The sequence below is a fragment of the Schistocerca cancellata genome, chromosome 3, assembly GCF_023864275.1.
Source record: "Schistocerca cancellata isolate TAMUIC-IGC-003103 chromosome 3, iqSchCanc2.1, whole genome shotgun sequence".
Classification (NCBI taxonomy): domain Eukaryota; kingdom Metazoa; phylum Arthropoda; class Insecta; order Orthoptera; family Acrididae; genus Schistocerca; species Schistocerca cancellata.
The window spans coordinates 689798593-689814000 of record NC_064628.1 but is presented as its reverse complement, the minus strand read 5'-3'; the positions used below and the strand labels follow the sequence as shown (position 1 = coordinate 689814000).

At 42.3% G+C, this 15408-nt stretch overlaps 1 protein-coding gene across 1 annotated transcript in view; it reads left to right on the top strand.

Moving 5' to 3' along the window:
• Positions 1-15408, top strand: part of LOC126175674 (regulator of telomere elongation helicase 1 homolog) — a 100138-nt gene that overhangs the window by 59884 nt on the left and 24846 nt on the right. Inside the window, exons 11-12 of the mRNA XM_049922598.1 lie at positions 1609-1866; positions 12820-13059. Of these exons, the coding sequence (XP_049778555.1) occupies positions 1609-1866; positions 12820-13059 (498 nt within the window). The remainder of the gene's footprint in view (positions 1-1608; positions 1867-12819; positions 13060-15408) is intronic.

Genomic DNA, 15408 nt, shown 5'->3' with positions numbered 1-15408 from the left:
TCTTCCCCTTCTGTTTCCTTTTTATGTTTTTCTGGCCATCTGCTCTTCTACCTTCTGTTTGTCTCTTCCTTTTCCGTCCATTTACCCACCCTCATCCCTCTGTCCATCATGTCCATTCTGTGTCCATCTCCTCCTTCTCCCTTCTCTTTATCATCTTCACCCCAATAGGAGGTCGCTGGTTACCTCCACAGTATTTCTTTCTAGGTAGTAAGTAATATATGTACCATGTTAGGTTGAAATCCAGTTGTTTAGGAGGAGCATTTTACCCATGGCTTTGTGCATTTACGCACAACGCATACATTTCACATGTATTTAACATATTTCACACATATTTCTGCACAGACTTCATCTTTATCTCTAGTGAATTTTGTCTGGCAGTTCCATTTCCAAGCAGCTCAATGTTTATGTCATATCTCCTGAACTGTTGGGTTCTGCCCTCTCGTCTAATATAGAGTGCTTAGGAAAGCTGCTTTCTCAGATCACTAGACAACAATTCAAGCCAATCGTATTAATGGAGTTAATTACAAAAGGAAAGATTACAATACGTAACTTTGTGAGATATAGATGTGTCGCAAGCAAGGGGTGACAGACAAACATAAGCAAGCTCTTCAGTGTATACAATTCGTAATACAAGTGAACCAATACAGTTTCTAAGTCACTCCTGTAGTTTTCTTAGATCGGCTCAACTTCAACTCCGGCCATGGCTAGTTGGCACGGCGCTTGTATTATCTTCGTATAGAGGGTGCTCTGGTCTCGGTGTTGCCTTAGAGAAGGGTCCATCAGCGTATTATTGGGTGACGTCGTCTCACAGCCCTCTCTGCTGTAACATTCTGGCCATCATGCCGGCACTTGGTGTTATGGTGGAACATGATCTACGTGTCATATAAAGATATAATTTTGTAGGTACATTCTTCAGCATATGTGTATTGTGTCTGTAAAATATGTTGCAAATAGAGGTAATAGTAAAGAAATAATAAATTAGAAGGTCATGCCTGATTTGGCAGTTTACTGTATTAACAGGGAATATGTAATAAGCGATAAGCTTTTTTCTTATCATCATTGCATGGGGGGGGGGGGGGGGGGAGGTTAAAGTGTTAAAAAAAAGTCTCAAAGGTTTGAAATTACATGTAAAATTGGTTGCAAATCACAAAGTACTGTATTCACAAATAGTGGATGAGTATACTCTGGCTATTTGGAAGTCTTGAGGTACACTTATTCTTCACCTCCATTTCTGTCCCCTTGAGAGATAGGTGTTCTTACCCCCACAGTGCTTCTTCCCAGACATTAAGTGATCCAAATTGATCCAGTTGTGTAGGAGAAGGTGTGGACCACACATACGTATGTACATACATGCATACACACTCATACATATACATATATAATCACATCAACTTTCATAATATGTGTGGATTATGAATCACACATCTGGCACAATGCTTGAGCATTTGTAAAATTGTTTAATCACACATGCTGTTGTACGTCATAAGTGCAATATCTTTTCAGTAGTTTTAATCTGTAGAACAAAAAAGTATACATATTTAAATTTGCTTTACATTTCACATTCGTTTTCCATGAAGTATAATTTTGCTTTGTTATATTATATTTTAGCCAATATTGGTGGAACCTCAGACGAAGGATGCATTTGTTGCAACAATGACTGAATACTATGCAAAGATCAAAGATCCAAATGTCAAGGGTGCCTGCTTTATGGCAGTCACAAGAGGCAAAGTATCTGAAGGCCTGGACTTTGCAGACATGAATGGCCGTGCTGTAATTATTACTGGACTGCCTTATCCACCTTTTAAGGACCCACGTGTTGTACTTAAACAGAAGTACTTAGATGAAAACCGAACAAAAGAAAATGAGGTAGGTTTATAAGTAACATGTTACATAGAATTGCTTTTGCCATGTTCTTGTTATTAGATTAGATCAGACTTTTGCTACAGTATCCTCTGCAATATTTCATAGCAGCACTTCGTTTTATTATGATGTTTCATGTATTAAAGTTTTGTTTTGGAAGTGGAACCTCCTTGATAGATAAAAGTTTTGTGCTGCTTGTACTGAGGTCTTTCCTTTTCCCTGTAGTCCAGTTGGAGCACCTCTTAGGAGTGTGGAAAAGTAGAAGATACACTGAAATGTTGTCAGCCAATGATGTATTCTTGGATTGCCCAGATGGTAAATAGTGTATTACAACCAGAATTAAGAAATTATATGCTACCAAACTTAATCAGTGCTGACAGTTGGAACAGTACTATATAATCCAGTGCAGTGTTGCTGCATGTGGTATTTGTACCCTGATCCCTATATCCCTATGTCTTGCGGGAAACATTGGGGGGGGGGGGGGAGGGGGGGGAAATGCAAGAACATGCAGGTTGGATCTGCATAACTTTGTTTGTAGCTACTGGTTCTGATACATAAACTCAAAAAATTACAAATAACAATCCAGTATCTAGTATGCTGAAGTTGTTTGATATATACCGCCAAGAAAAAAAAAACAAAAAAAAAAACACCTGAAACATCTTCAGGGCACCATGTATATACTGAGTATGTGCATATTGAGGCAGTAACTGTGCAGAGTTGAGAGGTGAACAGTGTTTGCAACATTCGTTTTACGGTACAATCATCCCCACCAACAAGTATGTAATCCTGTTGATAGCTTCAGCCATTTGATCAGGGTCGCATTGTGGACTTCGGGAAGATGGATAGACATGTCAGCGGATTGCTGCACGTGTTGGGCACCATGTATTGGTGGTGTGTCACTGCTTTCAGTAGTGGTCGTGGAACATTCTCACACCTTAGACCAGATTCCAGACATCGGCATAGTATAAAAGCATTTCCAGATTTACACATTGTGTGAGCAGTGGTGGCTGACCGAACATATCTTGAGACGAAATCCGTGCACATGTTGCACATGCTGTGTCATCAGGGAGCATTGGGAACCATCTTCTTGCAGCAGAATTAAGATAATGAGTGCTTCTGGCCAGACTCCCAGTGACACCACATCGCAAGACATGACTGCTCTGGTGTTGTCAAAGAGTTGACTGGAGAATAGTGGCACTCCATTGTCTTCAGAGATCAGAGTAGGTGCTGTCAGTATGTGGGTGAAGTACGTACTTGTGTATGACAGACTGAGCTGTCTATTCCAGGGTGCATTTAACATGACACACGGGTCCCATCCCAGGCTTTAAAATGTGGCGAACCACCTGCTACAACTTGCGGTCACATTTGCTGAAGGCTAACGTAACCAGCACCTGATTTGTTACACAGGCTGTTAACCCCAGGCTACTGCTGTTGCACCAGTAGGAAGGTGACATGCTTTTTTCAGCAGGACAGTGCATGTTCACATACAGCTGATGCAACCCAACATCCTCTTCATAGTGTACAACAGCTGCCCTGGCCAACAAGATCACCAAGTTTCTCACCAAATGAATGCACATAAGACATGAAGTGGGGCTTCCTCATTCTCCAGGGCCTGAAAGAACCAATGCTGAACTGCAACAAAAGGCATTAGATGGTTGTGACAGTCTGTTGCAGGATGTCATTTGGCACCTTTGTGATCGTTTGCATGTGAGAATACACGCCTTTGTTACTGCCAGAGCTGGGTACACTGTGTATTGATATGACTGTTTGGACAACTTGTAATGTGATGTGTGTTTCATTTGGTCTGAATGTGTTATCATATATTTGTACAATGATGAACTACCTGTGCCCTAACTTGTCAATAAAATAACCTTTTCCTTGGGGGTGTTTTTTTTTTTTTTTTTTTTTTCCAGCAGTGCTTTTCACAGTAGAAATGTAAACTATGTTTGTCATTTGATAGAACATGATCAGTGTTTGCTTTCATTGTTAAATATGTTCAGTGTAAATTTGTTCTATGTTTGTGTAATCCATCAGTAGATTAACAGATATACTCATAAAAAGCTACTTACAATTTGAAACTTCCTGGCAGACTAAAACTGTGTGTAGAACTGAGACTTGAACTTGGGACTGTTGCCTTTCGTGGGCAGGTGCTCTACTGACTGATCTACCCAAGCATGATTCACTAACTGGCCTCACAGCTTCGCTTCCACCACATAGTGTAACATACCATTTTGTTAAAGTGATGTTGCACAATGTGTTTAGTACTGGTGAATGATGATCATTGACTGCTGAAGATGATTTTTTATGTAGTTTGAAAGGTGGGACTTTATTTCTTAATCGGTTACTATACGTAATAACCCACTACCTAATACAATTAGTGGATCCTAATATTATTGCAATAATTGTTGCAACTAATTTACAATGAACTAAAAGTAGTGCTGGTGTTCTGGCTACGATAGGCAAGCTACATTACCGTTGCCATTAGTCTACTGCATCTTTAGTGATATACTAAAACTTACACGTTTACACTACCTGCAATGTTACAGGTGTGCCAGTCAGGTATAAACCTACTTCTGTGATGGTCATGCATACCGGGCTAATCCTGGTGACCGTGCCCTGGCACTGGGCAGGCCCAAGATGTCTTAACTATTCGCTGCAGGTTCCTATTGTCTATTTTCCTATATCTTAAGTCCTACTTACTAAAAACCTATCTACATCAAATTTGGTGCGTTCCTCTAGTTTGGTGATGATGTACCTCCCCTTCCTTAATCCTTGACATGGCAGATTTTGAATGTAACGGTGCTCAGCCTGTCCACGACCAGGCGGTACGGGATTGGCGTATTGGAATACATTTCATTATTTGTCGTTAGTCACGATTGTCCCTCAGATACTCTAGAAGAACCTTCTGTGATACCTCATTGGCCAGGTCATTCAGTACTTGAAATGTATCCTCATGTCGTAACAGGTTAAAGGTGTCATTGTGTGGTAATTGCTGCCTCAGTGCAGCTGCTACATCATTGTGTAGGGGGCACTCGTAAACCACATGGTCTTGAGTACCCTCCGGTGCACCACAGTCACACGAATGTGTAGCCCTTCTCCCAAATCGACACACATACGTTGGGTAAGGCCCATGACCAGTGAGAAAGTGAAACAGTATCCTTGTTCGCTTAAAATCTCCCAGACTTATTTGTTCTCTTATATCTGTCAGGAATTGAAAAGTTCTGCGTCCAGTGTCATCAGCTTCCCATACTTCCTCCAACAGCTCTACACTCCTTCTCTTGATTGTTCCCTTATCCCCAGCCTGAACACCCAGAACGAAGAGTCACACACAGAATATTCCCCGTTTTCCCAGTCTATTCCTTCTTTACGCAGAACCATGTAGTGTGTTCTCTAATTTTGATATCAAGGGGCCAAAGCCCCATTATTACCAACAAGGCCCCACCCAGGGATGTCCTGTAGGCCCCAACTGACCTTAATAACATATTTCTCTGTACCCTTCTCACGGCCATGGCAGGCACCACTGCCATGAGCCTGTGTGCCCAGACTCCCGAGCTGTAACCCACTATTGATGTTAATATACTGCTGTAGTATAACTTTATCAGTTCAGGAGGGAGATGGAATTTTTTGTGCCTGATGCATATCAGGATTGAGCACTTCTAAGGCTCTTTGGGTTACAGTTTCAATGTGCTTTGCAAAGTTCCACCTTTCATCAATGACTCCTAGATAATATGCCTCTCAGTGCCAGAGAACTCGTGAGCCCTCGATTGTGACTGTCGGGTTCCTAATTAGTTGTCCTTTCAGCAAAAGGTAGGTTGGCTTACTTGGTGCAACTGTCATTTTAGTTTTATGGCATCATTCTTGCAATATATTCTTGGCCTCTTGATCTTGGGCTCACTGTCCTCGCAGCTACAGCCACCTACCAGCAGGAGGAAGTCATCTGTGTAGGCTTTCACCTCTAGTGCATTTTCACTCTGTTGCCTACTGTCCAGTAGTGGTTCTGTATGGATGTCACAAAACAAGGGCCCCAATGCAGAGCCCTTTGGGCATCCCTTTGTTGTTGATTTTCTAACTGTCTCACTAGGGGATGATAGCCAGACCTCCTGATTGTCGCAATAACTCCTCAGACAAACATATAGTGGCCTTAGACACTCCTTCTTCTGTAAACAGGAGAAGAGTGAAGGCCACTACAGGTGGTCAAAGGTGGAGGTTGAGTCGCAGACCTTGGCTGCCAGGGCGATTGCTTCAGATGCCGACCGCCCAGACCTGAAGCCGAACTCATCCCGCACAGCACTCCAAGTGCAGCCAGTTTATCAGCCAATAATTTTTTGAACAATTTTCCAAGAGATCGGTGTGTACGACTTGGTCTCAGTTGGGCCTTTTTCTGGCCCTTTCTTTATTATGACCACATTTTCTGTTTTCCAAATTTTAGGTAATTTTTGCAGCCTGAGGCACTTGTACAATTTTGTAAATGATGCTACCAACTGAGGGGCGAGGAACTGCACCACCTCTGCAACAATGCCATCTGGCCCAGGAGCTTTTCCTCTCTTTAAAGATTTAATCTGGGCAGAGAAGGGGTATACCACCCTATCATTTGTATATCCTACAAGATCTGCTTCTCTTATTTGGCACTGTCCGTCTGTTTTCCCTTTCTCATTGTCATCAGGGAACAGGGCCTAGAGGAGGACCTCAGCAGTTTCTTGCCAAGACTCCATCATCTGTCCCCATGCTAGATTGTAGATAGAACCACTGAAGAGTGGATCTTCTCCCTCACCAACTTATAGGGCACTCCCGATGGGTCAGTAGCCAGTTGATTTGTGACATCTCTCTCCCAACTTCGAATTGCAACTGCCCAAAGGTCCTTCTGGAATGTATCTTTTAGCTCCCTGTATTGTTGCAACCATCATTGCTTTTCCCACCAGATGACATTGTGCTGGTAATGCCTCCTCACTCTTCCGATAGATTGGTGCATTTGCTCCAGTTCGGCAGACCATGGTGATGGAGAGGCTGCTATGCCCCCACCCCCCCCCCCCCCACCCCCACCCCCCACCCAGTTCGTACAGCTGCCTTCACTGCTCTAGTGATAGCTCTCACTAGCTCTTCGACATACCCATCATATCACATTTACTTTTTGGTTTTGGTCATTTTCTGGTAATGCAGGAATGTCGCACTCCATTGCTAGGCACTCCCAGTCCGTTCTGTTATAATTCAATTGCATCTTCCACCCCATGTCCCTGTGGCACACTCTGTTACCTATCGTAAATGTAATCAACTCGATAGCTGAGAGAGAATTGTTATTCGTAATGCTTTATTCGTTATTATCATTGCCACTCTCGGCTCGTTTCCACTACTGACTACCTGCCATGTTGCGGCTCCAAAGGATATTCGCCCAGCTTGGGAGTACGGCTAATGCAGGCAGAGCGCACCCAATCTCTTCTCCACCACCTTGTGCAGCTCCTGCATCTCGAGTCTTCTATTGTGTGTATTTAGCTGTCCAATAGTTATTGTGGTCATTATGGGAAGTAGGTATGTATATGATTTTCTGGCCAATTTTTTCGGCAGTGAATGCAATGCATTCATTTGTCAAAACTGATTGAACATAAATTTCATCTAAATCAAACTCTTTGCCTCTTCTTTCAAATACCTTCTTGACCACATCTCATAGGTTTCCAAAGTCGTTAGGGAGATTAATTGACTTAATCTGTATTCTGTCAATAGCCTCCATCATCAACTTTCAATTCATACCCCACCTAGACCACATGCCACAACGCAGTGGTCATGGTAGTTGGCTGCTCCAACCTGGCTGCTTGCATGACGTGTTCAAGATTTTGGTAGACCCTTAGGGTCCATGGAGAATGTGGTCCAGGTCCCCAAAGTTGTGGCCATGAGGTACCACAAAATAATCTCTGGCGTTAACCTGAAGCCTATGTACAATTTGCCCATTGTGATTTTTCTCCACCTTGCTCCAGTGACTTCAGCAACGTGACGGACGACATCATGCTCCTGAAGTCCCGTTTTGAATCTCAGCTTAACTCTTTTCGAATTCCTCATCCTCCATCTCATCAAAATTATGTCTTTTTGTCATTTCATACAGTTCCTCATCTTTCATTATAGTCAGTACATCAAATAATATGACAAGAGGATTCTGCTTTTTAGGTGGTTCACATTTTACTACCTTACACAGCTATTGGTTTTTTTAACAGCTTTTCCTTGTCCTCCTCTGTTGCCTGTCTACAATTACAACATTTTTATCTTGTTTCACCTTGTTAATTCTAATCTTGTCCTTTGCGGGGTTCACTTCTGTCGTGAAAATCTCCTGGACCTTTTTTATGTCTTGGCCAGGCAGCGGTCTGAGAAAGACTGCTGTGTTTGGCCGCTTGGTGACCCTTGCTATCGTGTCCTTCATAGTTTGTGGTGTGGTTGACGCTTGCGCTGGCCCAGGTCTTTACTGGCTGCTTGTGCAGCCTCTCGTTTTACACGGCCTTCGAGCCTTGCATTAGCAATGGCCCATGCTGCCAACTCATTTTTAATAGTCATCAGAGCAGCTTGTCTTATTTTCCCATTTTTTAACATTCTTCTCTAGGAGCAGTGTTATTGCGGTGTGCCTACTCATAACATTCTCATCTGTCACCTTTCCCAGCTTGTCCTGTGAGGAGGGATCAGACACTGTAGATGCCCATAAAGGTGAACTCGTGTTACTCATCTCTCAATCAGCCATCATGAAGTTTGACAAGTGAAGAAAGGTGGAGATCTGTCTCTTGTCCAGACCGGCTCCTCTGGCATGGGTGGGGGACTGCTGCAGCTTGCCCACTAACCTTGCCCCTAGGCCAAGGGCACTCCTGAGCTGCCGGGTTCAGCACACTGTCACCAACATACTGGTCCCCCTCGATGGCCCCGTCACCGATGATTTCTCTCAGTGCTCCTTGGCAAGTACAACCCCTCTCCTGAGAGGCGGATGCACCTCTTGTCCTTTGCCGCCTACTAGCCCAAGTCTCTTGGTCAAGGACCCACTCCTACTCAGGTGGTGGGATGGTCACCCAGACGTTCAGCGGACTGGACCCAGTGGACCTGGTTCAGGCAATGTCACCACCCTCTGGGTTTGGCAAAATATGCCCCGTCTACCCACGGTTGCAGTGAAGGATCCTTGCTGACTTGCGCTGAGATCCCATACCAGCAAACGAGGTCATGGGCATGCAGAGCAGCTGGTGGTCTGTGCTCCATGCAAAGAATGAGGGGAACAACAGCCGCCTAGCACAGAGGAGTCGTCCACGAGGTGGCAACACCCCCCCAGCCTTGCAGCCCACTCAACCCCCCCCCCCCCCCCAGCCTTGCAGCCCACTCAAACACCCCTCCCCCCCCTTTCTCCAACGGACATATCTTAAGTCCCTGCACACACCTCCCCCTGTGCCTTGCACCCTTTGCTTTCACATTGAGCTGGGTCACAAGTCTCCCTTCTGATGCAAGTCAACATCCAGGCGGGCCCAGGAAATGCCGAGCTTGACATCTGGCACCAAGGGAAGGTGGAAAGAGCCACTTGGGAAGGAGAAACTATGTATGGTGCATCACTCCCCCATGTGAGGCCGGTTTCCGGCATGCCTGACCATAAACTGATATGGCATGGTGCGACTTGCATGTTGGATGTGGGATTTCTCTATATGGGCATGTTAGCGGAATGGCAATGGAGACGATGTTGTTACTGAAAGGGGCGATGCTGGCTGTGGCTTGTGTGGCCACGCTTGCTGTTCTTAATGTTTTCTCTCTGAGCAGCAGACCCCTCTCGGAGTTGCCCCAGACTCCATGGAAGAAGACAGCCTTGATGATCCCAAAAAAGTCATGGAACAAAAGTAGTTCATGTTAGTTGACTCTGCTTTGAACTGTAACTCATTTCATTGTTAATGTAGTTAAGTTACACTTCTCAAATAGACGGAAAATTGTTCAAAGTTGTTTCCTGACTGTAAAATGTTGCTATAATGTGATTTTTGAAGGAAGAACATTGTCTGATTTAGAAGTGTGGAGAGAAATGATTGTTGTTGATTTTCCAGCACTCAGCAGCATGCCAAAATGGAGTAGAAGTAGATAATACAAAGCATATGTGGTATTGGGACACCAATTTTGAGAGGGGGGGGGGGAAGTGAGGGTGTGAGAGAGAAAGAGATATTTTCAAGTCAAGACACAGATAATGAGAAAAAGGCATGTTTACATTAGAAGCAAATCCTGCATCTGACATATTGCATTACTCAGCAAACTGTTGTGGAGATACCCAGGGAGGATTGCAGACAGACCTCCACTCCTATCTTCCAAACTTCATGGAAGTTCTCCTGTGAAACTTACTGGTCTAGCAGTACTGGAAGAAAGGATATCATGAAGACATGGCTTAGGCACAGCCTTGGGATATTTCCAGAGTGAAATTTTCACACTGCATCGGATTGTGTACTGTTATGAAACTTTCTGGCAGATTAAAACTTTTTGCCAGCCCGAGACTTGAACTCAGGATCTTTGCGTTTCACAGGCAAGAACTCTACCGATCGAGCTACCAAAGCAAGACTCACGACCAGTTGTCACAGTTTCGAAGGTAGGAGATGTGTAACAAACAGAAGTGAAACAGTTAGGACAGGTCATGAGTCATGCTTGGGTAGCTCTAGAATCTTTTAGAAAGTTTTGTATCTGTGCACAGTCCACTGCAGAGTGTAAATTTCAGTCTGCTCACAGTTTGATGATTGGTTGATGGCATGTACTCCTTTTAAAGTCCTGAGTGTGCTGCCAGTATTATAATGGAAAAACAGCACTCACATTGCTTTCAGAATCTGATTGCAAGTCTTTCCTCCTGAACTGCTTGAACTGCCACTGCTCCGTCCTTGATTTACAATCAGTTTTTCTGCAAAGGATTCCACAACAGCTTCATTTTCGGCTCCTATCATGAAATCTGCAGTGCTGTTCACCGAAGTCCTGCAGGTCTCACCACTCACTTGATTCACATATTCCACAAGAATTTTCGCGCCTTTAGAGATGCTAAACTTTCTGTTCTTTGTGGCAACATGTTGTTTTATGTAGGCCCAATAGCACTGAAATGTGGAGGTATCTTTTCAGTCAATAGTTTCATCTTTCTTTGTTCCAGAGTTGGCATCTCATCATGACCTACAAAATGATATGGATTGTTAGCCATAACAGTGACTGATGGGTTTCTGAGATTTGTCATATGGATGGTTTGAACCTCTTGTGTTCCGTTTTTGTGAATGAAATATTAACAGGCATTTGGCACAAAACTGCTCTATGCTGCTTGTAAAACGGTAATTCACCCTCCTTTACCAGTCTCTGCTATTGTCACCCTGGTGGCTCCAGCACTTCAACCTCTGTGTATGAATGATTAGCATTAACACAAGTTTCATCTGATCACAAAATATTATCAAAGGTCCCACCCATTATCCTCTGCATAAATCTACATTGCTATGCAACAACATCTGCCCTTCCCTTAATATTTTTTATTTGTTAGTAAATGACTGACTGGTTCCTGTGGTCACTAGACAACAAAACAATGCTATTCACCTGTCAGTACCAAAGACACTCTTCCAAGCGTACAGTAGAGGGGTATATGTGGTTGATACTGTTCACCATCAGGCGTAGCCAAGAATTGACTAAGGTGGCTCATTTCATTACAATCTCTGCTGTAGACTTATAGTTTCCTTATAGACTAGATCTTATGAAATGCGGGAGAAGAAACCTATGGGGATGTTGGTTTTCAAAAAGAGGCTTCTGTATGTGATTTCTAAATTATGGATTATAAAGATTCTGCTTGTAAAATGTTGGATCTTTCATAAAGCTTTCTGACTAGGATTCACATTTTCTTGCATCCGAACCATAATGAGAAAACCTGTAGTCACGTTTTCCTACTTAGTTCTTTGTGTGCAACTCAGATGAATGATGGCTGGAATGATTAAAGACATTCACAGAATAAAAACTGTGGGTAATTTCCAGGATAAATAGACAGAACTGTAGTTTGAGTAATTCTTACATTATTATGTAAAATTTCAGTTTAAAGAACTACAGAAAGACAGAAGAAAATGCTGAGGGGAAAGTGTATGGGGGGGGGGGGGGTCATACATTTAGTTTGTTTGCTATGCTTTAGCTGTAAAACATGACAGTCATAGTTAACCAATGACAAAAAACTTAACAGCAAATGTTGTCTCATGTGAAAATAGTCATACACTTTCAGGCAGCTGTTTTATAATAGATCAGATAAAAATCTATTCTATTTTAGGACAGAGGTGTTAAATATTAAATGGGAAAAGACTGTTCAAGCCTCCTCCAAGTAGCTGATAATTACCTGAATGCTAAATATGTGGAGTCAGCTTAGTGGGTAAATGTACAGTTTTTATGATTATACACTTAACAATAATTCCACCTCCTATGTCAGTGTGATGTCCCATTCAGAACTTTAAGTGATTATGGTAACTTGACTGAAAAGGCAAAAATAAAGCAAATGTACATATGAAATGAAGAAATTCAAGATTTAGCGTCGAGTAACTTCTGTAATAATATAATACTAATTAATTTTTTAAAATTAATACGTTTTTCACTTTGCCTGTCTGATGTGACTTCAGTGGTTTGTGCATTTTTAAATTCATTTCTTTAATTTGTTATAAAATCAATGTCATTTAACCCATTTAGGAACTAAGCTACTACAACCTATATTCAGCAGAGTACGGTCATCCATTAACAGCCATAAAAACTGTTTTCATTCAGTCTTGAACAGTTTCACATTTTAAGAAGCATGCATGTATAGTGTATTATGTTGCAGTGTTTGTAAAATATGAACATCAAAGGCTAGGTGAACAAGAGCAGATAGAAAAATCATGTGACTCAGTCTCACTCATCGTATCACTTTTTGATTCACAGTTTTATTTTTTTGTTAAACGGTACTTTCAGTTATTGTTTGTATAGTTACTTTAACTGTAAAGTATACAGATGTTGTCAGGTCGTGACTGGTATCAGCTGGAGGCATCAAGAGCTGTGAATCAGGCTATGGGACGTGTCATTAGACATGCCAAGGATTATGGTGCTGTCCTGCTCTGTGATTTGAGGTTTGAGAATGCCAGTTTCAAGAAACAACTATCTGCATGGCTGCAACCACACATTAAGACTTTTCGTCAGTTTGGTCCCATTGTGAGGAATATACGATCCTTCTTTAGACAAGCTGAACTTATGGTATGTATAGCAATTATTTGTCTTTTGTCTAGGAGACAAGTGTAAAACACACACACACACACACACACACACACACACACACACACACACAGAGAGAGAGAGAGAGAGAGAGAGAGAGAGAGAGAGAGAGAGAGGGGGGGGGGGGGGGAGAGAGAGAGAGAGAGAGAGAGAGAGAGAGAGAGAGAGAGAGAGAGAGAGAGTTTTCTGAATATATGAATATATAATTTATTCTGTTAGTTCTGAAATGGAAATTCTGGGATGGAAAAATGTGTAAAATAAGGGAAAGGTAACCACTTACTTACATAGGACTTGTGCGTGGCACACAGGAACACATAACAAAAAGCAGTCAACACTAGCTTTCAAGCTCTTGCTCTTTTACTGGTTAGAGTACACACATTCTCACACACAGCCACACAGACTCCAAATGTACATGCTTGTGGTAGCGGAAAGACTAATTATTGAATATCAATTACACTGGGCAACAAAAAAATAATTCTTGAATGTTTTGAGCACTTCATGAGGCAATTCCTACTAATTTTGGGTTGAGAAAAACAAATATGACAATGAAAAATTTTTATTAGCTCTAGTTTCTATGATATACACAAGGTGGAGGTATTACATATTAACGGATTGAGAGAAAAGTATACATTTTAATTACATACATGCTGACAACAGTGAAAGTGCATTTGATTTTTTAAACTGGTAATTACATGCTAAGAGTTCTAAATTGCTGGAAAAATACTTCGCAGATGGTCGTGTCTCAAGAGAATCATGTGGTGGCCTATTGACTTCGTCATCTTTTAGCTTGCCTCTTGTAATGGAGTTCTGCAGAATCCCTACACAAAGACCAACAGTAATCTGCAAGCTTTACTTCATTCCAATGGCCCTGATATCTTTGTTCCATAACAGAAATGCCCTGAGGGAATCTCTCACAGCTCCACAACTAGGAGGGAAAAAGTGTAGGTGGGAGTGGAGAAAATGGCTCTAAAGGGACATGTTGCATCCAAGGTTACGGTATTTTTGCAGGAGCACTGTCACCAAATGCTTGTAGTTGTAATCTCTTTTGTTGCCTAAAATCTATGAACAACACCCTTGAAGGCTTCCCAAGCTTCCTTTTCTTTCCCCTCCAAAACTTTGTCAAATGCAGGATCCTTTACAAGTTCTCTTATTTGTGGTCCGACAAAAATGCTTTCCTCAACTTTTGCATCACTTAATTTCGAAAATTTCTCTCTTATCTACTTAAAGGCCAGTTCTTCTCGGTTCATAGCTTTGACAAAGTTTTTCATCAAACCCAGCTTGAGATGCAGGGGTGGAAGAAGAACATCTTTTGGGTCCACAAGAGGCTTGGCAACAACATTTTTCTCGCTAGGGTGAAGATTTCTTGCAGGCCAGTCTTCTTTAATATAATGCAATTTCCTATCTCTACTGTCCCACATACATAAGAAGCAGCAATGCTTTGTGTAACCCAGTTGCATTCCTAAGAGTATGGCAATGACTTTTAGATCACCACATATTTTCCATTTGTGTTCATGATATTTGAGTCCAAGAGAGCTGTCATATTTGCATATGTCTCCTTCACGTGAACAGCATGACCAACAGGAATAGATGAAAGAAGGTTCCCGTTGTGAAGTAACACAGTTTTCAAACTAAGCTTGGAGGAGCCTATGAATAACCTCCATTCAGTTGGATCATGGTTCAAATTCAAAGATTTCATCAAGCCATTAATGTCACAGCAAACAACAAGATTATTTTTCTTCTCAAAAAAGGGAAGCAGTTCCATGTGATGTTTTATGCACTGTGTGAGATTCTCACATCACTTTGGAGAAGATTTCATTGCTGTGGTCAAGACCCAAGAATTTCTGCATTCTCCCTTCACAGGCCAAGGTCTCTAATGAGATCACTCAATTCCACTTGACTCAGTCTGTGTGGTTTATCATCTTTTCCCTCAAAATCAGGGTCATGGGATGTGGAAGGCTTGTTTGGTTCTTCTTGTTCCACACTGGCTTCATTTTCTACGTCAAACACACAATTTTTGGGTGGAGTAGGAACTGGTAAACTATCCGAATGTGGAATGGGTCGAATAGCAGATAGAAGATTCGGGTACTGAACTGTTCTTCTTTTCTTCATAGACAATCGTGCCTTTATAGGTGGAGTCAGGCAGAAATAGCTGTCATCTATATGGTTTGTAGGCTCCCGCCAAATCATAGGCACAGCGAAAGCCATAGATCGTTTCTTCTTTTTCAGCCATTCTTGCAGTGTAACTGAACGTGCGTTGCAACATATATGTGGAGCCCAAGACTTATCCTGGTCCCCTACTTTCATACCGAAATAATACTGATAGGCAGTCTT